The 25,322-nt window shown below is 34.3% G+C and overlaps 1 protein-coding gene across 1 annotated transcript in view; it reads right to left on the reverse strand.

Moving 5' to 3' along the window:
* Positions 1 to 25,322, reverse strand: part of Swt1 (SWT1 RNA endoribonuclease homolog) — a 94,888-nt gene that overhangs the window by 60,060 nt on the left and 9,506 nt on the right. Inside the window, exons 4-10 of the mRNA XM_047520035.1 lie at positions 25,170 to 25,228; positions 17,678 to 18,380; positions 13,216 to 13,275; positions 11,718 to 11,847; positions 10,512 to 10,613; positions 9,818 to 10,006; positions 6,916 to 7,009 (exon numbers count right to left, since the gene is read on the reverse strand). Of these exons, the coding sequence (XP_047375991.1) occupies positions 6,916 to 7,009; positions 9,818 to 10,006; positions 10,512 to 10,613; positions 11,718 to 11,847; positions 13,216 to 13,275; positions 17,678 to 18,380; positions 25,170 to 25,228 (1,337 nt within the window). The remainder of the gene's footprint in view (positions 1 to 6,915; positions 7,010 to 9,817; positions 10,007 to 10,511; positions 10,614 to 11,717; positions 11,848 to 13,215; positions 13,276 to 17,677; positions 18,381 to 25,169; positions 25,229 to 25,322) is intronic.

Below are 25,322 nucleotides of genomic sequence, written 5' to 3' on the forward strand. Positions count from 1 at the left end.
GTCTACAGAACCATGTTCAGAAATGAGGGATAGTGAGGCCATTCTTCTGGGGATATAAAATAATTTATATTAAAAGTTAGAGTCTAATGGAAAAGATGGATAGGATGCAAAACCAGACAGGTAATTTCAGCAGACATGAAAACCATAAGAAAGAATGAAATGAAAATGCCAGCAATAAGAAAACAGTAACAAAATGTAATAATGCCTTCAACAGCTTGTCAATAAACATGACAAGGTGAGGAAAGAATCAACAAATTTGAAGACAAATCAAAAGAAAAGTGAAAAAAAAGAATAATGAGGGGTTTTGTTAATTTATATAAAGTATTCAAGAGCTGCGGGACAATATATACTGGTGTTTTGTTTTGTTTTGGGTACCAGGGATTGAATTCAGGGCCTTATATGTGATAGGCAAGTGCTCCACCACTGAGCTATATATCCCCAGTCCTATATACTGCTTTAAGATCCTTATGATACAAAATATAAAGAAATACAGTATTATTTTATGGTAAATTTTGATAAAGTAAGATGCATATTGTAAACATTAGAGCAACCACAAATTTTTCTTCAAAGGGGTATAAATTAAATCAACAAAGATAATGAAATGGCACTTAAATATACACAATCCAAAAGAAAGAAAGAAAAAGAAAAAAAGAAAGAATACATGGACTAAAAAATAATTAGTAAAATGATAGACTTTATTGCACCCAATTAAATATGTATGCTCTCAACTCATCAATTAAAAGACATACATTGGCAAGGCACAGTGGCACATTCCTATAATACTCAGGAGGCTGGACAGGAGGATGGCAAGTTCAAGGTCAGCCTGGGCAACTTATCTTATAGAGACCTCATCTCAAAATAAAAAATAAAAGGGCAAGGGGATGTAGTTCAATGGTAGAGCACTGCTGGTTTCAATCCCCAGTACTGGGGTAAAAAATTGTCAGAAAAAAGAAAACCAACTACAAGCAGCACCCATGGATTCAACCAACCATGGATTGAAAATATTAAGAAAAAACGTATCAAATATGCACTGAATATGTGCAGCATTACTATTTACATAGCATTTGCATTGTAGTAGATATCAAAAGTATCTTAGAGAGTATTAAAAGTACACAGGAGGATGTGCATAGGTTATATGCAATTATATCACTTTACATGAGGGATGTTAATATCTCCATGCAGGAAGTGCACAGGTAATTTGCAAATGTGCCATTTTGTATAAGCAAGGTTACCATCTGCTTTGAGGGGGACACAGATTTTGGCATCTGTAGAAGTCCTGGAACCAATCCCCTGTGGATATCAAGGGGCAGCTAACTGTGTATGTTATTTATAAGAAATTTACTTCAAATATGAAGACATAGATTAAAAGTAAAAAGAATGCAAAGATATCCCAAATAAACACTAACCAAAAGAAAGCTGAAATAGCTGAATACTAAACAAAGGAGACTTCATAATCAGGAATATTATTAAGAATAAGGACATCATATAATGATAGAAGGGTTGGTTCTCTAAGAAGACAATCCAAAACAAAATATGTATGCCTCTCACTACAAGCTTCCATCTTTTTGCCAGAGGGCATCCCCCAATTCATCAATGTCTTAAAAACAACAAAAAGCAAACTTCATGGCTTGCACAGTTAAGTGAAGCAAAACAAATGAGACTTGAAGATGAAATAGACAAATCTACAATCATAGGTTAGAGATTTCAATACTCTTCTGTATCACAGAAGTAGATACATAAGCTGCGAGGTTACAGAAGACCTGATCCATCAACCAATCTGACCTACTGAAACTTTATACAATAGTCTACCCACAAAAGCAGAATATACTTTTCATTCAATGACATGTAAAACACCAAGATAGACCAAACTCTTAGCCATAAAAAAAAATTCAACATTTTTTCATATATCTGGTGATTACTTGTACATCTTCTTCTGTGAAGTGTCTGTTCATTTCCTTAGCCCATTTGTTGATTGGATTATTTGTATTCTTCGTGTAGAGTTTTTTGAGTTCTTTATAGATTCTGGAAATTAGCGCTCTATCTGAGGTATGGTTGGCAAAGATATTCTCCCACTCTGTAGGCTCTCTCTTCACATTTCTGATAGTTTCCTTTGCTGAGAGAAAGCTTTTTAGTTTGAATCTATCCCAGTTGTTTATTCTTGCTTTTATTTCTTGTGCTATGGGAGTCCTGTTAAGGAAATCTGATCCTGAGCCAACAAGTTGAAGATTTGGACCTACTTTTTCTTCTATAAGATGCAGGGTCTCTGGTCTGATTCCGAGGTCCTTGATCCATTTTGAGTTGAGTTTTGTGTAGGGTGAGAGATAGGGGTTTAGTTTCATTCTATTGCATATAGTTTTCCAGTTTTCCCAGCACCATTTGTTGAAGAGGCTATCTTTTCTCCATTGCATATTGTTGGAACCTTTGTCTAGTATGAGAAAATTGTATTTATTTGGGTTTGTGTCCATGTCCTCTATTCTGTACCATTGATCTACCTGTCTCTTTTGGTACCAATAGCATGCCGTTTTTGTTACTATTGCTTTGTAGTAGAGTTGAAGATCTGGTATTGCAATACCCCCTGCTTCGCTCTTGCTACTGAGGATTGCTTTAGCTATTCTAGGTTTTTTATTCTTCCAGATGAATTTCATAATTGCTTGCTCTATTTCTGCGAGGTACATCATTGGGATTTTAATTGGAATTGCATTGAATCTGTATAGAACTTTAGGTAGTATAGCCATTTTGACGATATTAATTCTGCCTATCCAGGAACATGGGAGATCTTTCCATCTTCTAAGGTTTTCTTGAATTTCTTTCTTTAGTGTTCTGTAGTTCTCATTGTAGAGGTCTTTCACCTCTTTTGTGAGATTGATTCCCAAGTATTTTATTTTTTTCGATGCTATTGTGAATGGGGTAGTAGTAATAAGGGAAATGCAAATCAAAACTACCCTAAGATTTCATCTCACCCCAATTAGAATGGCGATTATCAAGAATACAAGCAACAATAGGTGTTGGCGAGGATGTGGTGAAAAAGGAACACTCATACATTGCTGGTGGGGTTGCAAATTAGTGCAACCACTCTGGAAAGCAGTGTGGAGATTCCTCAGAAAGCTTGGAATGGAAACACCATTTGACCCAGCTATCCCACTCCTTGGCCTATACCCAAAGGACTTAAAATCAGCATACTACAGAGATACAGCCACATCAATGTTCATTGCTGCTCAATTCACCATAGCCAGATTGTGGAACCAACCTAGATGCCCTTCAGTTGATGAATGGATAAAGAAACTGTGGCATATTTATACAATGGAATATTACTCCGCAATGAAGAATGATAAAATTATGGCATTTGTAGGCAAATGGTCGAAATTGGAGAATATCATGCTAAGTGAGATAAGCTAATCTCAAAAAACTAAAGGACGAATGATCTCGCTGATAAGCGGATGAGGACATATAATGGGGGGTGGGACGGGCTAGCATTAGGTTTAGGGTTAGGTTTAGAGTTAGGCTAAGGAGAGCAGTAAGAATGAAGGAAAGAAGGACTGTGTAGAGGGAAAAGAGGGGTGGGAGGGGTGGGAGGGGGTGGGGGGGGAGGGGAAAAATATAATAAACATCATTACCCTATGTAAACGTAAAAAAAATAAAATAAAAAAATAAAAAAAAAAAATTCAACAAATTTAGAAGACTAGAAATTATAAAAATTATTCTTTCAAGTCATAGTGGAATTAAACTATAATTCAATGGCAAAAAGCTATCAGGATATTTTGCAAATATTTAGACTTAAGCCATAAACATCTACATAACCTGTGAGTCAACAAGGAAGTCAGAAGGGATTAAATTAAATGAAAATAAAAATAAAACATATAAAATTTGTGAACTAAAACTGTAACAGTTTTTAATGGGAAATTTACAACTGTCCCAGATAAATGATCTAAGCTTCAGCCTTAAGAAATGGAAAAAACACAAAGGAATATGCAAGTACTTTTGGGGTAAGGGAAGAGTCCTATATATTAAGAAAGATGTGGCCTATGCCATCATATCCTTGACAAAATTCAACAGGCAATACCTGTGCATTTCAATGTAAGTACATTTTTCCTCAAAATACAAAGAACTATATAAAATAATCATGTTGGAGGATGGGGAGTGGATAGAAGTATGGTAACAATGGCAGAATTTAAATAATTACTGTATCTGGGTACTTAGGAGTTTATTAACTCTTCTTCTTCACTCTGAATTTTGTTAGCATTCTCCATAATGAAAAGTTTTTAAAAAGTAAAAATAAGGAACTATTGTAACTTTTTTTTTTTTTTTGCAGTACTGGGGATCGAACTCAGGGCCCTGTGCTTGCGAGCTATCTTCCCAGCCCTATTGTAACTTTTTGAAGAATAAATGGAGAACAAGTATGCGAATAGAACAATGAATCTCAGAATAGAAAGAAAAAAATAAAGAAATATAACATGGCTTGACATAGGACAGTGGTGGGGAGATAAAGAAAAGAAGACTGCACAGAACCAATTGGATGCTGATTATAAATAATGGCAGGTATCAAAAATTATTCAATTGGGGGCTGGAGTTATGGTCGAACTCTTGCCTGACATTCGAAGGCCTGGGTTCGATACTCAGCACCACATATAAATAAATAAAATAAAAAGGATCCATTCACAACAACAACAAAAAATATATATAATATATATGTATGTACATATTACATATATAAATAAATATAAAATTATTCAATTGCTGGCTGCAGCAAATGGGTAAGACATGACACTTTCCATTTAAATGAAGAATAATTTAGAAGGAAAAACCAAGAGCTCATTTTTGGTGATGCTGGGTTTCAGATGTCTATGAGAGATATAAGTAAAGATATCAAATAAGTAGGTGAGTATGTAAGTCTGGAGTTTAGAAGACAAATGAACTAAAGCCAGGTGCAATGGTGCATACCTATAAACCCAGGAGGCCTGGGCAGAAGGATTGGAGGCCAGCCTTGGTGACTTAGCAAGACCCTATCTCAAAATTAAAAAATGGAAAGCCACTGGAGTTGTTGTTTGGTTGTAGAACATCCCTGGGTTCAATTGCCAAGTATCTCTCTCTCTCTCTCTCTCACTCTCTCTCTCTCTCTCTCTCTCTCACACACACACACACACACACACACAGAATGAACTATGGACTGAAAACATTAATTAGGGGTTGCAGGTCCAGACTTAGGACTATATATTTAAGTAAAGCACTTAGAATGATGAATGATGCACAGCATATAGTGGGGTAGAGTTTTTCCTACTACTATCATTATCAATTGATATTTAACTATAAACATCACTATCATCGTCTATTTAAGTTAACAGAAATGTGTCCTCACAACAGCTGGTAAGACTTACACAGTACACATAATAATTATCATTTACAGAAAAAACAATAAACCAACTAAAAAAAGGAAGGAAGGAAGAAAATGGAATTTTTTTAAAAAGGAAGGAAAGGGAAGAGAAGAAAGGAAAAAACAGGCTCACCGCATGACACAAAACAATGCAAAAACTAAAAGTAAGATACAGCTAAAATTTTAATTTCACTAAAATACTCATAAATGGGTGCATAAATAATGGAAGAATTAAAATATCTCACCAATTTAATGTTCATTCTAAACTGAACAAAAAATTACTAAATACATAACAAATAATTATTTCTCAAATTCAATTTATCTCAAATTCAAATTGGTTTACATATTACTATTTCAGCCTTCAAAAAACTCTAAGGTAATATGTCCTAGATTAAAACACAATTTTAAACTGAGATAGAAATCTCTAATATTTAATAGCAAAAAGAATAACATTGTTTTTGAAAATAGCTAAATCGATAATACTGACCACCCACTCTATAAGAAAACTCTAAGGGTGATTCACCTGTACAATCACTCCATTTCATAAACACAGAATTTGAGCATGATCATAAATTTCAAGTGAATAAAACTGTATGATGAATAAAATTCATACTAAAACTGCAAACTAAAATTGCTCCTCTATCCTTTTATATCCTTTTCTCAATTGTTAAGTAACAATTTTGCTCAGCATTACAGTGTTTTACATTAGAACTAAGTTACTAAAAGATTAATGGGGAGGGGCTGGAGTTGTGGCTCAGTGGTAAAGCACTTGCCTAGCATGATTCTCAGCACCGCATATAAATAAATAAAGGTCCATCAACAACTAAACAATTTTTTTTTAAAAGAATTAATGGAGAGGGCTGGGGAGATAGCTCAGTTGTAGAGTGCTTGCCTCACAAGCACAAGACTCTGGGTTCAATCCCCACTACTGCAAAAAAAAAAAAAAAAATTAATGGAGAAAGAAGAGGAGAAAAGAAGTGAAAAACTTACTAAGATCTAACTATGCACTATGCACTATACTACGTCCATGACATATTCTATCTGGATATTCAAAATAACATTATGAGGCAAACATTATTCTCCCTGTTTCTTATACATGATGAAACTACATTGGGAAAATTGTGAAAGGTCAGAAAGTCAAACACTGAAAGACCCAGGACTCCAATGCAGGCAGTCTTAACTCCATAACAGGCACTCAGAAGCAAACTGCAATATAAACTATCTCCTTTCCAATAAATAAATAAGAAATTAATTTCTTTGCCTCTAATGACTAAAAAATTCTGCCAGATTTTAACATTGACCTTTTCTTTGTTTTCCGAAACATTTTCTGAATAGTACATAAGTTAAAATGAAATGAAACTTCATCCAATTAAGACTTCATTACTGTAGAGCTAACACATTTTCAGATATAACTGAGTATAGTGATAGATTCAGAAAATTATGGTTGTTTTCTTCATTCTTGATTTGGGAGATACAATATGATTTTTAAAAATTCTTTAGCATAGCTATTTTTTTTTTTAAAGGAGTAAAATTATTATGAAACTCACGTGCACAGAATGACAAGAGAACAGGGGAATAATTCCTGGTACTGCAGGCAGCATTTTAATACCCTATCATCATTGTTCTCATCACTCAGTCCATCTGCAAATGTAGCAAAGGCAGTTGTCAATAAGCACATTAGAAATCTGGCCATCACATGAAAAATTTAGGTTGTATTTACAAATCAAAAGTACCTGAAAGTTTTACAGCAATGAAAACACTCTGCAAGCTGCTGTATTAGTGGATAAACGTCATTATACATTTCTCTAAACCCATACAATGTGCACCACCAAGAATGAACCTAATGTAAACTGCAGACTCTGGGTGATAGTGCTGTGTCAATGCAGATTCATAGTTGCAATAAATGTAATGTCCTGGTGGGGTACATATAAGGGAGGCTGTGCATATGTGAGAGTAGGGGGCATATGGGAAATATCTGTAACTTCTGCTTAACTCTGCTGCAAATCTAAAAGTGCTCTAAAAAATTAAATTTATTTTTAAAAATGTATACGAAAGACAACGGGGGCTGGAGTTGTAGCTCAGTGGCAGAACGCTTGCCTAGCACATATGGGGAACAGGGTGGGTTTGATCCTCAGCGCCACGTAAAAATAAACGAACAGGGCTGGGGTTGTGACTCAGTTGTGGAGAGCTTGCCGAGCATGTATGAGGCACTGGGTTTGATTCTCAGCACCACATATAAATAAATGAATAAAAATAAAGGTCCATCAACAACTAAAAAAATATATAAAAATAGTTTTTTGAAAAGTATATCTTGGGCTGGGATTGCAGCTCAGTGGTACATGTGTGAGGCACTACATTCATTTCTCAGCATCACATATAAATAAATAAAATAAAGGTCCATTGACAACTTAAAAAGAAAGTATATCTTTTAAATAAATAAAAGAGGTGATGTGTAATTTACAACTAAAAATATTTTTTAAGCATATGAAAGACAAAAAACTTTTAAATAAAAAGACAACAAAGAATATCTTGACAAATCTAGATCAATATACACATGGCACATAGTTATTTCTTTAATAAAATGATGAGTTTACTACTAAAATGGACTAGGATGTACCTAATCAATAAACTCAAAGAAAAGAAATGTGATCAGTTAACTAAAATGTCAGACTAGAAAGCAAAAGCCATAAATTCTAGTCTTAATTCGGACACGGATTTTAATTATATAATTACTTTATATTTAAAATTACCTGCTTAAAAAAATTAAATAAATAAAAATTATCCATATAATATCTCTGTGAACTAATGCAAAACTATTCTACCAGCAACATAACTAGTTTCTTGTATCTGTTTTTCCTTAAGCTCTTGCACAACCACCCAGGGAATTATTAGAACAAATCCATCAAAGCCTAAAATGTAAAAATTTAAACAGATTTCTTAGACTCCAAACACTTATTGAGCTACTAACTCAATAACTCAAACTGCTGTAGAAGTGAAAGTTTTAAAGTACAAAGTCCCAACAGGGAAGGGAAACAGGAACCCTAGACAGAATATAAAAAATGACTTCTAACAAATGTTAATCGGTCTACTAATAGGCTTCCAGTCTTAAAACACAGCAAAAATTTGTTTTTTGTGAAAATAAGGCAATGGTAGGAATATGACCAAAAATAATGCTTCTCAAAGGCCCTCACACTACCGGCCTCCCAGTCCCATGGGAGCTAATTAATAATACAGATTGCAGGACCATACTTCAGATCTACTTCTGGATAAGTCTTTGGAGGGGCTGTGGTTGTGGCTCAGTGGTAGAGCATTTGCCTACCATGTGCGAGGCACTGAGTTAAATCCTCGCCACCACATAAAAATGAATAAATAAAATAATGGTATAAAAAATGTTACATCTGTTTTTAAAAAATTATTAAAAAAAAAAAAAAAAAAAACTCTTTAGAGCCTGGACCCAGACATTGATTAAAGCTCTTGTTGGCGAGTATCCACACACTAAAACTCAATACACTAACCAATAAGCTTCAACCTTGTTCTTAGTTTACAAGCTTTTTTCCTCTCAATTGTTAGCCTATATTACTTACTCCTCTGATCATTCAAACTGGAAAACTTGCTCATTCTCCAATAAATATTTATATAGAGCCAAATTTGTGCCAGATCCCTGCACTAACCATCTAGATACAGAAAAATAAACTCCTTAGGAGTTCACAATCTACTAGTAAAATCTACAAAGAACTCAACTATCTCAGGGCACGAGCCAGAGGGAAATGAGATTCAGCCCCTTAATCAGGGAGCTGCATAGGCACAATCAAAGCAGCCCATTTTCCTTCCTTCAGTTTGAAGAAAATAACATGGATAATGCACAATGGGCAACTTAAATCATTAGTTACCTTCAAACAATTCAATTTAGCAAATAAAAAGGAACTTTAGAGGGAACAGTACCCTCATCCAAAGGTACCAAGTTAATCTGTAGTATCACTTTTTCTAAGATACATGGTTCTGGAAAATATATTTAAAATTGCAAGAATATTTGTGAAATAGACATTCAATAAATATTTTTGAGCACCTATTCAGGTACTTATCAAAAGTAAATAAAATAGCCAGCTATGCCATGCACACCTATAATCCCTGCAACTCATAAAGTAGAAGTAGGAGAATCACAAGTTTGAGGCCAGCCTTAACAACTTAGTAAGAACCTGTCTCCAAATAAAAAACTAAAGTGGCTAGGGATGCAGATCAGTGGAAGAGTGCCCCAGGTTCAATCCCCAGTACCACCAAAAGAAAAGAGAGAAAAAAAAAAAAAAAAAAAAAAAAACCCCAGCCACAACCACCATATGGTCCTTTCCATTTCATATGCCGCTGGCTAAAACATTTTGCACCATTTCCCTCCAATGAGTCAGCACCCAAACAAATCTTTATCAGTAAGCACCCTAAAATAATAATACTTACAAAGCTTTTGAGATGCAAGTTGTATTGACTGACCCCACAGTGTTTTATCTTGATTTCTGAGGCTGTCATTGATGAAATGAACTGCAGGTATAGCTTTGTGCTGGGCATGTTTTAGTAGTTTTCCTGCCTTCATACGATCTAGCTCTTGCACAACCACCCAGGGAATTATTAGAACAAGTCCATCAAAGCCTAAAATGTAAACAGATTTCTTAGACTCCAAACACTTATTGAGTTACTAACTCAATAACTCAAACTGCTGTAGAAGTGAAAGTTTTAAAGTACAAAGTCCCAACAGGGAAGGGAAACAGGAACTCTAGACAGAATATAAAAAGGGACTTCTAACAAATGTTATTCAGCCTACTAATAGGCTTCCAGTCTGAAAACACAGCAAAAATTTGTTTTTTGTGAAAATAAGGCAATGGTAGGAATATGACAATACATAAAAAGTAAAAATTTAAGAGGATATAAGGATCAACAAAATATTTTTTAAATGCTGTTAAGAGAAAAAAGAAGTGAGTTTAGCAGATATGCTTCCTCAATCTAAGTTCCTAATGTAAATGATTTCATAATAATCAAATAGATCATTTTAAATTAGTATCATCCAAATAGAGATGTTTAAGAAAAAAACCCACATCATTATTAATAGTAAATATTAACTCGAGAAGGAAAATCAGAAGCTATGTTTTGTAAATACCTGGTATTTCTGTTGTCTTCAAAAGTCTAACAAATTTGAGATGATTCATCAGAATATTCGTGTCAATAACAATTAGAAGTTTTTTGTCCGAATCAGTATTTGCTAGAGAAGAGGAGCCAAGTTAGGATTTCATGACACTTGATAATAGACTTGTATAATGACTAAAATTTTGGTATCATAGAAGCTTTAAAAAACTCACTTTAAAACCCCTCTGTGTCTTATAAATTTAATTGTACAAGGTACTCACACAGTTGGCTGGACTCTCAAGCTGATATCTATCTGGCTCATCACTTGATTGCCATGTAAATTTCTACCCAATCAATCAAGGGTCCCGTGAGTAGGAAAAAACAACCCGTTTGTGGGAGGAGGACATCTGAAGGGGGTTAGGGGGCAGGAGGAGGAGGGACTCAGCTAGATCCAAGTGGGAAGAGAAGGTAAGATCTGTGCAAACACCCACAGGAAGTCAAGAAGTAGAGAATGGCAAAGGAGAGTGATTTTGAACAGCATTCTATTAAAAAGGAAGTCCTTTAGAATAAAATTGCTTTTACTCCAATTCTTGAGGGAAAGAGTAGTAATTGATGTTTAATTATCTAACAATAGAATATTATAAATTGTTTATAGTAGTATTTTCAATCATAAAATGACTTGCCCGCCCCAGCAGTACCCATGTTTCTACACCCTGTTCAGCTATGCACCTAGGAGGTGTAAGTTGACTTTAACTATCCTGAGTAAAATATAATTGAAATGCAAAATATGTATAAAAGAAAGAAAATACAATAACACTAGCATTGTTTTTCCCAGGGCCTTGAGGATCAGATAAGTTAATGCACCTAATGAAGTGAAAAATGCAATGTGAAGGTAGATCTTAAGATAGCATTGTTATTTTTATAAAGAGAACTCACAATAGTATACTAATAGATTTTAGACAATCTTTATCATTATCTTCTCCTAGAAAACAACATATGAGTATTATTACTGCTTCTTGGCAAAAAAGGAAGAAAAAGTAAGTCTAATTGCCTAATAATGTGAGAGATATAAAACAAATGAAGAAAATACTAGACCTGATTCCTGAAGCTAGAAGAAACAAATCATTCCGAATGAACAAAATTTTAACATTTTTCATCTAAATACTGTAAAACTGAAATGTTAGCACATTCATTCTTAGGAAAGTACAGGGAATCATAAATATTAACATATAAGGTATACCAGCAGAAGAATGTACATCATCTTCCACCAAGTCAATTTCCATACTCATTAGCTCTCCAGAAGGTGGTACCACAGGTAAATCGACACTTTTTCCCACACGTGCAGCATGAAGCTCTTCTACTATCTGCATCTAAATTGTTAAAGACCCCAGTGAAACATTAATCTTTAGATTAATAAGAAAGCAATTAATTCTTAACTAAATCACTTAAGAAAGTTTGTAGAAAGAAAAAAATTTAAAGAAATATGGAGGAAGTATGATAAAAAGAATACAGATTCATAAACATACATATATTTTTAAAAATCTTCTCTTATTACCTCTGTAACCTTACTTAACTATTTCGGGTCTGAGTTAACTCATCTACAAAATAGAAATATTCAATAGTTATTTCCTTTTAGGATTTTTGTGAGGATTAAATGAAAAAGGCTACGTGAAGCTCCTTACATAGAGCCTAGTGTATGGACATGAAAGAAATTTCATTCTCACTTCAAAGTATCTTAAGAGACAGTTTCCTTTTATCTAGATGATGAGTGTTCTTAAGCTTTCTAGTATTGTTTATGAACCATCCAAAATTGAAATCTAGATCTTAAGAACTTTCTTACTTCAGGAAGTAGTTCTCTGATGTACTCTTGTGTAAAGAAATGAAAATTTAATCTAGCTATAGAGAAGAGGTAAGAAATCTATCAAGGGGCACTGATTCACAAGGAAGAAAAATACAACTTATTGTACAAATGAAAAGCTATGAATGGGGCCGGAGTTGAGGCTCAGTGGTAGAGCACTTGCCTAGCATGTGTGAGGCATTGGGTTCAATTCTCAGCACCACATATAAATAAAATAATATAAAATATAAATGAATAAAATAAAGGTCCATCACAACTAAAAATACATATTAAAATTTTTTTTTAAATTATCAATGTAGCTTAAATAGGAAAATAGAAAAAAAAAGTAAATAAAAAGAAAAATACAAAGTGTTTTGAGAATCTAATTTTAATTCAGGACCAGAGAATAAAAAATTATCTCCAATACTCTATGAGGATCAATCAGGAGATTACAGCTGGGAAATGAAGAAACAAGTTAAAAGACAAAACACCATGTACTCTCATCTTCAATAAATAACTATTTCATCTGATTGCTGAGTAGAAAAACAAATCGAAAACATGTTCAAGTCATCGCATTTCAGCAATCCTAGGCATAAACACACAAAAGCATGGCAACATTAAATTCCAAAATTCAGATAACTTGTGGGCCACAGGTTCTATACTTTTATTTCCAAAACAGATTAACTTATTAAAAACAAAGGCAAAAAAAGTGATGGAGTAAGTTTAAATAATCTTCAAAAATGGTTTTGATGACTTCATAAAAGTCAACATATTGATTTAAGTAGAGATATTACTGTTACCTTTTTATTTTCAAGGTTTTTATAGCTATTTTATTAACAAAAGGAATTGGTTGACTGACTTTCATTAAAATATTCAATAAGTAAATAAGTATATTAGTAACCTCTTGATCTGTATCTTGAATACTTTCAGGTCCCACTGAAGAACATGGTGTTTCAAACCTCTGAAATGAAAAGTAATTTTTATTAGTTAAAACAGAAACATATACCTAAAGTAGTGTTTTTCAACCATGGCACTATCAACAGAAAATTCTCTACGGTGGGGCTGTCCTGTACACTGTAGAATGTTTAGCATCGTCTCTGGACTCTACCAGATGCCAGTAATGCTACCCAACCACCTGATTGTTCACAATCAAAAATGTTTCCAGACATTGCTAAAATGTTCCCTGTGGAGTAATTGCCCCCACATAAGAAACCACCCCTAAAATAGAAAAACCCCATTCCACCCAGTCATGAAATGTGGGAGAAATTCATTAGGATTTATTCATTCATACACACATTCCTAAAAGCACTCCTACTGTAATAATAAACCCACTTGCCACCCTAAGAAATAAAAGAATCATGGTAAAGATAATCAAAACAGCCTTTAGTGGCATAAAGTTTTCATGTACAAGTCACTGAGTCATTGTAAGTAAAAAGACAAAACAAAGAAAACTTGAAGACTAACATGGATAAGGAGAAAAGGTTGGAAGATGCCTTGTATTAAATATTCTTATGGTTCTATTATAGGTGATTAGAGTATGAGAGGTTTTGGATTTTTTTTTTTCTTTTCACAGACTGAAAATCTCCAAAAATTCCGACTTTGCACCAGCACTTTGGCTAAATGAATAAATCCCAAGTGACCCTACAAGCAGGAGAGAGGAAACAAAAGTACTGCTGACCAAATCATCTTCTAAGAATTCTCCAAGATAATGCCAAACTCACATCCATTTTACAGGAACTATTACCATGTAAATGAGAGCCTCGCTTTAAGTAAGTATGTTACATGAAGAAATGGCTGTACTGGGAATTTAGCTTCCACCCTAACTATTCAACATCAAACTTCACATGACATGACACATACACATCACACACAGAGGATCATTACTGCTTTACTATTCCACAACCATGGAATTTAAAATCTCTTCTCCACTTCACTTTAAACCTTACTAGAGATCTTTAAATTCTCTTAAATTAAGTAGTGCCAAGCAAATTAGACGGATGTCAAAATTTCCTATAACTCCTGATATTCTAAGTTTTCTTATTCTCTTCTTTAAGCCACTACTACCCTAACTTTCCTTTGACCACAGGACACTTCTAATGACTTCAGTGAATTTTCTATCACTCAACAATCCAGAAAAGTTCATGTCAACTGTCCCTAAAAATTTCCTCTGTTACAAATCAAAGTCTTACTGACTGCCTCTCCCTACCATGCTTTATTAAAAATACAGGGATCAAGATGCCTTTTTTCAAGAGATGACAAAAGGGAATGGATTTAATGAGAATAATAATGGTTTTATCTACCAAAATGATTCTAAATGAAAAATGTGTGTGTTAGTCAGCTTTTCCTCACTGTGACCAAATTACCCAGCAGGAACAACTTAGAGAAGGAAAAGTTTATTTTGGCTCACGGTTTCTGAGGTCCATGGTGGCCCAACTCCACTGCTCTGGGCCCTAGGTGAGGTAGAACATCATGGCAGAAGGGTGTGGCAGAGAAGTGCTGCTCACCTCATGACAGCCGGGAAGCAGAGAGAGAGGGGAAGGGGCCAAAGAAGATGAACCCTTCCAGGGCACCCCCCCAGTGACCGACCCACCTCCTCCAGCCATGCCCCACCTGCCTATGGTTACCACCTACCTAGTCCATTCAAACTAGGATGAGCTGATTATGTTACAACTCTCATAATCTAATCATTTCACCTCTAAATATTCCTGAGCTAACGCAGGAGTTCTGGGGGGACACCTCATATCCAAACCTGATTATTCCTGATTACCTTTCAGTGGCTCTCTCCCATCTACAGGACACAAAATTAAATACCCATCTTTCCCAAGAGACACAAAATCTTTCATTGTCTGGGTCCTGGTTTCCCATTCAACTTGTTCTTCTATATATCCTCTACACACCTTGACTCTAGTCATACTAAACAACCTAAGTATCCATATACCTTACCAATTCTGTGCCATTACACACAATGGCCCTCTACCTAGCTGGTCAGTACTTTTATTCCTCCCTGTACATGTCCTTGAAGAATTAACTTAGGAATCTCTACTTTAGAGAGATCTTCCTTAACTCACCCAGAGATTTATATTAACACTATATCCAATTCTTAAGACTCCCACATTTTCTTCATTGCAGTGCAATTATTTTTGTTTACTGATCTGCCCCCCTGGGACTACCCTGAGGGCAAAGATTCTCTTACTCACTTCTCAAGTCACTACCACAAAGAGAAGTATCCAATACACAATAGGTACCTTTAATTAAGGTAAACTAATTACCTTAGTTTAAACTAATGAATTCCTACCTCCCAGACTTGTAATAATTAAATGGGATGCTATTTTCAAAAGTAGCCTAAAAAAACATAAATCTCTAGAATATTAATTTGCTATGGTGGAAGGGGGGTTGTAAACTGATAGGGGTCTATATCAAAGAACTATATAGTCTAAGAAACAAGTTATTTTCTATTTAGGAAAGCATAATAAGATTACTAACAGGATTAATAAAGCCAGAAAAATACAACTGGCTCCTTGTAAATTACATTCATTTCAGGAAAATAATTAACTATACAGAATTAGTAAAACTAAACAGAGTATTCGGATAATTATCCCCTGTCAATGATAAGCTAAAGATAACATACTCAAGGACAATATTGCCCTTGTTGCTCCAGTATCTAAATTATATTTTTAAAAATATTTTTCAGTTGTAGATAGACACGATACCTTTGTTTAGTTTTTTTTTTTTTTTTTTAATGTGGTGCTGAGGTTTGAACCCAGTGCCTCACGCATACTAGGCAAGTGCTCTACCACTGAGCACAACCCCAGCCCCTCTAAATGACTTTAAGTCAAATAATGCTATTATAGCAACAGTTAATAAAGAGTTTTAATTCTGATAAGTGGGAAGTAGGTTTGCAAAAATTACTTCCCCTAGAACTTAATATTCATGTCATATGCCTCTTTTGGTTTGTGTATTAATTTTACATAGAGATCAAAAGAAACTATAAACCAGGTATGATGGGTTCATGCCTGTAATCCCCACAGTTCAGGAGGCTAAAGCAGAAGGATTACAAGTTCAAAGCCAGTCTCTGCAACTTTGGAAAGGCCCTGTGCAACTCAGTAAGACCTTGTCTCAAAATACAAAATAAAAAGGGCTGTGGATGTGGCTCAGTAGTTAAGAACCATGGGTTCAATCCCAAACTATAAAATGCACTAAAGAGATTATTCATACTATTCCTTAGATGTATATAGCACATGGGGAACAAGAATGATACAATGATGATCACTGAGTATACTGACAATTTCAAGGTCCTTTCATTTCTTCTACTCTAGAGAATTGCTTATAACACGAAAAGATAAACTGGAGGTTCTTTTCCTTTAAGAAAGCAGTAAAAAGAATAAATTCAATTCTTTTCCTTTCTGGGCCCCTTCAAGTTCTCTTGAACACCCTCTCAAAGCTCTTATGCCACCTTAATTATATTCCCTACATTTTTCAGAAGTATTTTACTACCTAACACCTAAAAGCAGGCAGGTTTAACCACCCCTATTTATAAGCAGTTGCTAAATTTCAGAATTTATTAGGTCCTAAAGTTCTTATGTTCCAAAGTTCTAAAAGTTCCCTTAATGGTAAGTGATTTTAGTGTCACAGAAACAAAGCTATACAGAGTGCTTCTCCATGTAGTCCACAAATGCCACTTTATTACATAATCTAGAAAGAAAATAATGTGCCAAATTTTCTAGTCTCGATTTCTGCTTATGGGAGTTCCCTCTGCCTGGAAGCAAGAGCTTCTCCATTCCATCCCACTTCACCTGCACCTGAATAACTCCAATTCAATCTTTGGTTCTCAGCTTAAATATTACCTCCTCCAAGGCTGTGCATTACAACATTAAGTGATAAGTACTTTACTTTATCATGTTTAAGGAGACTGTCTTCTTCCATGAATAAGCCTCTGAAAACAGAGACTATATGCATTTTTCCCACTATTTTACTGCAGTGCCTAGCATACAGTGGCACTGAAAACACAATTTGTTAAAGGAACCAGCTCTTCAGAATATTAATCCCTGAGGAGGAAGAAAAAGAGCCTAAGAGTCCATTAATATGCTTTATTCAAAGAACTATTGGTAACCGTTCTTCACGTATCTTTACACATTCCTTTCTATTATAGATCCCTATACCTGCCAGGTTATCTTCCTAAGGAAGCTACAATTGAAGAGACTAAAATAAGAAACCAATACATATCTTCAGTCTAAATTTGAATTAGCCCTCTTATTATCTCAGTAATAAAACAACAAAATCCTGACTTTACATATATAGAGAGAAATATACATACATGGTGCGTGTGTGCACATTAAATCCAAATTCTTCATTTTGTACTTTACCTGGGTAAGCATTTCCTTGGAAATTGAATCATTCCTTTCTTGATGTCCATGACGATGCTTTCCTTTCCACTCAGGTTTATACGACGAATCTGAAAATAGGCGTTCAGTTTTGTGCCTGGCTAAATTTAATGAAACTCGTGAGGTTCCCAGGCCTCCTTTGCCCTCTTGTTTAGTCTTTGACTTATTAGACTCTAAATTGAAGACGTTTTCTTCTACCAGTCTCTGGAGCGTACTACAGGATTTTGTTGGGATTTTGAAGCTGATCTTCCTTCTAGATTCCAAAGGTTCCTTAATTATCCTGTTGGAATTACAATCCTGAGAAAATGGATTTTTCTGGCATTTCTCCAAGACAAGTTTTTCAGAATTGTCTCTAAATTTACTGGTTAGTTCTCTCATCTTCTCCTTCTGAGCCAGTAAATGAGGCCACTTCTTGTCCTTTGCTTGGCCTTCAACTTTAGGTTTCATATCTTTGGCAATTTTATGACTGTTAAGATTTTTCATTTCATGTCCAAGCTTATTTCTAACATTTGTCAATTTCATATTTCTAACTTTAGTATCTTTAATTCCTTTTGAAGAAGGAATCTGCAAGATAATCTGATTATCATTTGAATATGATGTTTCTTGGATTTTAGCAGGTCCTTGGGATGAGGAACTGGTTTTTGGTCTCTTTCTCGGTGTTTCTGTGTCGACTTCTACATTCAATCTGTAAAGCAGCACAGAAACCTAGGTTACATTACAAATATACACACTGTTCTGTATGATTTTTGTTAGGGTTGACAAACTGGGCTAACTCTAAACTTCTTAAAAATTAAGAAACTGCTTACTTAAGAATGTAAGCGGGGGCTGGGGAGATAGCTCAGTTGGTAGAGTGCTTGCCTTGTAAGCACAAGGCCCTGGGTTCGATCCCCAGCACCAAAAAAGAAAAAAAAAAAGAAAGCGCTTTTTTTTTTTTAAAGCAAACAAATTTTACTCATTTCAATCATATCTCACATTTTATTAACATGTGCATGTGCAGATTTATTCCCTTGGCCAAAACCACCCGCATTCTATGGGACACTGCTATCTGTATATCACTATTTACCCCAACATCTTATTCAGATGTAGGAAAAAAAAAAAAAAACAAAAACAAAATACTATTAATCATGCATGACTTAAGAACAAAACAAAACCCAAAAGGTATCTGTGATGCTTGATAATTTCCCCCAAATAATATTTTCCTGGTACATAGGTTTTTTAAAAAAAATGTTTATTTTCATACATTATTTTGGAAAGCATTTTTAATTGGAAGGAATTACTGGATAATGAGGTTGAAACCATTGGTTTACTACTGGAAAAAACTACAGTTTTATATATCAGACAACATAAATTTCAAGTAGATGAAATGCTTAAGTATAAAATTATTGCCAGGTGATGTGGAGCACATCTGTAATGCCAATAGCTTGGGAGGCTGAGGCAGGAGGATCACAATTTCAATGCCAGCTAAGCAACTTAGCGAAACCCTGTCTCGAAATACAAAATAAAAAGGCCTGGGGATATGGCTTGGAGTTAAGCGTCCCTGGGTTCAACCCTCATTCCAAAAAAAAAAAAAAAAAAAAAATGAAATTGTTATATAACTGCTATACTTCTCCATCAAGCCTTTAATAAGTGGAAGAGAACAAGGGAATGTTTACATGGTTTTTAATACAGAACTTCTTAACAGTGGGAGAAATAGTAAAGTAAAACAGTCATAGTATGTGATTATCTAAAACTTTAGATATACTAAGAAATAATAAAAATTAAGCCAGGTACAATGACACATGCCTTTATTCCTAACAACTTAGAAGGCTGAGGAAGGAGGATCACAAGTTCAAGGCCAGTCTCAGGATCTCAGTAAGACCTTGCCAAAAAAACCTATTTTAATTAAAAACAAAAAAGGGGCTTCAAATGTAACTCAGTAATAAATCCCCAGTATCGGAAAAAGAAATTATAAATCTGAAAGAACTAGGAAATGCTATTTGTTATGTGAAAACTTATTAGCCTTAGTGTATGAAAAGCTCATCAAGAATTACTGAGATGAGTTGGGGTTGCAGCTCAGTTGTAGAGCACTTGCCTCGCACTGGGTTCAATCCTCAGCACCACATAAAAATTAAAAAATAAAGATATTGTATCCATCTATAACTAAAAAATATTAAAAAAAAAAAAAGTACTAAGAGGGCTGGAGATGCAGCTCTGTGGTAGAGCGATTGCCTAGCATTCATGAGGTCCTGGGTTCAATCCCCAGTATTGCCAAAAAGAAAGAAAGAAATACTAAAGCACTAGAATAGGTCATAAACAGAAAAGTAACCAAAGAGAAAAAGAGAAAGACTAATAAACATTTGAGAAAAACATTAACTTTCCTAATAATCACAAACAAGCTAATTATAACAAAAACATAGTATTTCTCCTATCATATCAGCAAAGATTTTAAAATAATATTAAATTGGTAAGAGGTTGTAAAAGGGACTCTCTCATATGATGCTGGTAGATATGTAAAGTGATATGGTTATTCTACAAAGGAATTTGGCAATATAAATTAAAAGCAAAAAAAAAATGCTTATATATACATAGGGTAATGATGTTTGTCTCATTCCACCATCATTCCTTCCCCCTTATATTTTTGATATCTCAGTAATTCACATTTTATAAATCCGTAGCAACACACACACACAAAAAAAATCAAAAACAAATTTTTTAAATATTTTAGATATTCACCTCAGGATTATTTAGAATACCAGAAAAACAGGTATAAAGTAATCACTGAAATTTTAGACATCATTTTTTTTAAAGTCACATGCATATGATAGATTATCATAGTCTATTCAAATGTTTATGAAAGGTTTCTAAAGAGAGAAACCATAATGATAGAACATTAAGCAAAAAAGCAGGGCACAAATCTGTATACATTCTATGGTCTGAATAATTTAACCTAGTAAACAGTCAAAGAGAAATGCATTAAAATCTTCAAAGTAGCAATAGCTAGAGGTGATAATAATATTTTCCTGCTTAGTGAACTAGATGCAACTATGAGGACAGAAAGAAAGTGAAATAAGTTTCACTGAAACACAATCCATTAAATCAATAAATCCTTACGTGCCTTCTAAGTGTGAGTCACTCTGTTAGGTACTGAAGAGGCAAAGGAAGACACAACAAATAGAGTCCTTACCCCCGAACTAGCTTACAGTCCCTCAGGGGAGGAAGAAATGGTAAATAAGTGGCTTATCAAATAATTAATTATGTAAGAACAAACAACAAACATCTCAGATTTGTTATAGGAATTTCACCTGAGTCTTCAACTGGTTTTATTTTCTTTGTTATCTCTTTCATACAAAAAGACTATCATTATCCATTAATAAGTAGAGGAAAACAATCTTTAAGTTTCAACAGGTTCTTACAGTTCTCTGAGCATTTCACATTCCCAGTTTATTTGCTCTTCACAATAGCCCAGTGCTACATATTTCACAGCAATCTGTTCACCATGGTCTACATTCATAATTAATGAAAATTCAACACTGTAATACTTTAAAGATCAAAAAAATTAAACCTTAAAATTTTCATTTCTTATTGACAGCTATATTATAGTTCTAAGAAGCATGTTAAAATTCTAAGATCTTAGATAAATGACATGGAGCAAATAACTTATTTTTTATGAATGATTTAGTGTTAAAAACAAAAGGGGCTGGGGCTGCAGCTCAGTGGCAGAGTGCTTGCCTACCACGTGTGAGGCACTGTGTTCGAATCTTAGCACCACATAAAAATAAATAAAAGCATTCTGTCTATCTACAAGTACAAAAAAATTAAAAACAGTTGAAGTCAAATATCATCACTCTAGATTAAACTCCTTAGAATAAATGTGAAATTTTCTCAACATTTTAATTATTCTAATTAGGCTGTTAAAAAAATTAGTAAGTAACACTTCAAAATATATTGCAGAAGCAATAATTTTTCAACATTATTAGTTATTGTATTTGGTCCTTCAGTCATCATAAAGCACATTTAGGATACTAAATTATATACTCACTTTTAACTGAGAGCAACTGAAAAATAAGGTACTATTTTGGCTAATTCTTCCAATGAATGACTACTATTATTGATGGCAATATTCCTATATCTAATAAAAACTGAAGTACAAGCTTATCTCTTCTGCGACTGAAGGACTTAAAAGATGTGGATAATGACAATGGACTGTCTCTGAAGAAATCCCACAAACTGTGCATTAATTTAAGAAATGCTTTCTGAATAATGAAATATTGAAAGCAGACTAAGATTGTTGCCCTTGCTTATATTTCTATCACTAATACATCTATGTGTACTAAATCAAGGAGCAGGAATAATGGTAACGGTATAATGTAACTGGCTTCCCACATGACAAAACTTTTATTTTTCCATCTTCATCTCAGCTTTCACTGTCTGTACACCAATTTCAAGACTTTCTTTAGAGCTGAGTCAATTATGGGAGTTTTGTTTTTTCACAAAGGATGCTATACAAGAAATACTTATAACCTTAAGAGAAATTTAATTCTCCATTAAGTGAACAACAGCAGCAACTGAACTACTTTCTCTATAAGCAACCAATGGTTGTTAGAAATACACTATGAAGCTGGGTGTGGTGATGCACACCTGTAATTCCAGTGGCTAGGGAGGCTGAGGCAGGAGGATCCCAAGTTCAAAGCCAGCCTCAGCAACTTAAAGAGGCCCTGAGCAACTCAATAAGACTCTGTCTCTAAATAAAATATTAAAAATGACTGCGATGTGACTCAATGGGCACCCCTGGGTTCAATCTCCGGTACCTAAATATTTTTTTAAAATGCATTGTTGATATCAACGGAGTACAATACCACAGCTTTCTTGCCTAAGCAATTTTTGTGTGTATGTGTGTGCCACTGTAACTCTGAGTCACATCTCCAGCCTCCTTTTCTGTTTTTGTTTTTTAATTTGAGATAAGGTTTCATGAAGTTTCCAAGGCTAGACTCAAACTTGTCATCATCCTGCTGCAGGTATGTGCCACTAAGCCCTGCTGCAACTTTTAATTGTATAATAGCTCCTATACCATAATTGCTTGGATATATATGTGACAAGATAATTCTAAAATATCTTGTATACATATACTTTGTCTTTGGCTAAAGAAAAATGTTACTAAAAATTACATCTACAATGCTTGCCAATATTTGAAAAGGAATATTCAGACACTAACAATAATTATAAAGGGCATGTCTTGTCCATATTACTTATATCCCAAGATCAGATATGATGGTAATTCACATAATGATATGATCATGCATCAGATATTTTCAGGCATGCCAAAATGTTACTGAAGTAAGCACTTAACTACTCAGCACTTCAAAGTGAAGCTGAGGTCAAAGAGCAGATGTTGAATAAAAACTGAGACAAGCTAAACTTACTTCAGTGATGCCTTAGAACAATTTAAATCCTAGTCTCAAAAAAAAAAAAAAAAAAAAAAGATTATTTCTTCTTCCTTCCGAAGTATATGTAGGCAAGTCTAAGGGATAGGTGTATCAATAAAAAATTTACTTACATTTTACCCTATACAGACTGATTAAGATCAAGGGCTTAAAAAAGGTGCCCTTAAGCAAAAGGTTCTGAAAAGTCAAGTAGTCTTGTACTTTTAGAACATAAAAATTTTTAAAGAAGAAAAAGTGGTTAATTCAAAAGGCATTTAAAATCTAATTCAAAAAATTTAGCAAGCAATTGCCAATTTAACATGAAATCTGTGACAGAATATATTTCAACAGACGATATGACAACATAGACATATCACCAAAAGGTGATTCAAAAGAAAACTGAAGTCAGAGAAAAGATGGATTTTTGTTTGTGTTTGTTTTCAGTAGATATTAACTGAGACTGTTTGGAAAGCAGCATTTGTATTTATGTACTACTGCTCTTCTGTTTTCTCTAACTGCTTATCTTCAGAGAAACCTTACAGCTTTTGTCACACAATATACTTTTCATATTTATTTACCTCTTCCATAGTGACAAGAAATTCCTTCACTGCAAATTTCTCTAAAAATTTTATCCCAAGGATAAAATTAAAGAAAAATAATTTCCATTATTCCTATCATCATTCCCCAAGTTCTCTAGTTGTAATCACGTGCTGGTTAATGAACACAGTTTAGAGCCATTTCAATTCAGTAAGCTAAATACTCTCTTTACAGGTTAGATAGATAAATTATTCATAATTTCTAAATTAGCACAATCTTTTTATTTATTTTTTTAGTTGTTGATGGACCTTTATTTTATTAATATATATGCAGAACTAAGAAGCAAACCCAGTGCCTCACACATGCTGGGCAAGCGCTCTACCGCTGAGCCACAACCCCAGTCCACAACCTCTTTTTACAGATACAATTAAGTCACGTATCTTATCATCATGTGCCAATTCAAATCACCAAAGATGAGCCAGGGGGCTGAGGAGATAGCTCAGCTGGTAGAGTGCTTACCTTGCAAGTACAAGGCCCTGAGTTCGATCCCTAGTACCACAAAAAAAAAAAAAAAAAAAAAGATGAGCCAGGAATGGTGACACAGCCCATAATCCCAGCGACTCAGAGGCTGAGAAAGGAGGATATCAAGCTCAAAACCAGCCTCAGGAACTTAGTGACACCTTGTCTCAAAATAAAAATGAGCTGGGGATGAGGCTCAGTCATTAAGCACCCCTGGGTTAAATTCCTGGTGCAAAAAAAAAATTAAAAATCAAATTACTAGATAAAAATCTACATTGTATTTGTAATGTATACTGTAGAACACAATATACTTTTTTTTTCTTTTCTTTTTTTTTTTATTGTAAACAAATGGGATACATGTTGTTTCTCTGTTTGTACATGGAGTAAAGGCGTACCATTTGTGTAATCATAAATTTACATAGGGTAATGTTGTTTGATTCATTCTGTTATTTTTTCCCTTCCCCCCACAATATACTTTTGAAAGACTTTATTTCACTCAACTTTTTCTGAAATTTATAGCATTAAGAAAGTTCAGGGCCTGGGGATATAGCTCAGTTGGTAGAGTGCCTGCCTCGAATGCACAAGGCCCTGGGTTTAATCCCTAGCATCACAAAAAAAAAAAAAAAAAAAAATGAAAGTTCAATAGTCATAATTTGTGACACGGTCAGAGATACTTGTATGCAAAACAATATTAATCAAAGAAAAGATTTTTCAAATCTAAAAATTCAATCTCATAATTCTTTTTTTCTTTCGCTTTTTTTGCTGCTGGGGAGTGAACCTAGGGGCACATAACCACTGAGTCACATCCCCAGTCATTTTTATTTTTTAATTTTAAAACAGAGTCTCACTAAGTTGCTTAGGACCTCACTAAGTTGCTGAGGCTGACCTTGAACTTGTGATTCTCCTGTCTAAACCTCCTGAGCCACTGGGATATAGGTGTGTACCACCTCGCCCAGCCCCTAGTCTCATAATCCTAAACCAAAACAGTAAAAATATATTAAGAAAAAGGGGAAATTTACCTTTTCAGTTCCTGTCTTCTTTTTGTATTACAATAAAGAATTTCTGTCTGATCTGATTTCTGAAACAAAAAAATATCATTTAGAAAATATAAATTGTGTACTGATACTATAGTTACAGGGAAAGGAGACTGAGAAACAATGTTTTTGTTCCAT

Source organism: Sciurus carolinensis, chromosome 12, assembly GCF_902686445.1.
Source record: "Sciurus carolinensis chromosome 12, mSciCar1.2, whole genome shotgun sequence".
Lineage (NCBI taxonomy): Eukaryota > Metazoa > Chordata > Mammalia > Rodentia > Sciuridae > Sciurus > Sciurus carolinensis.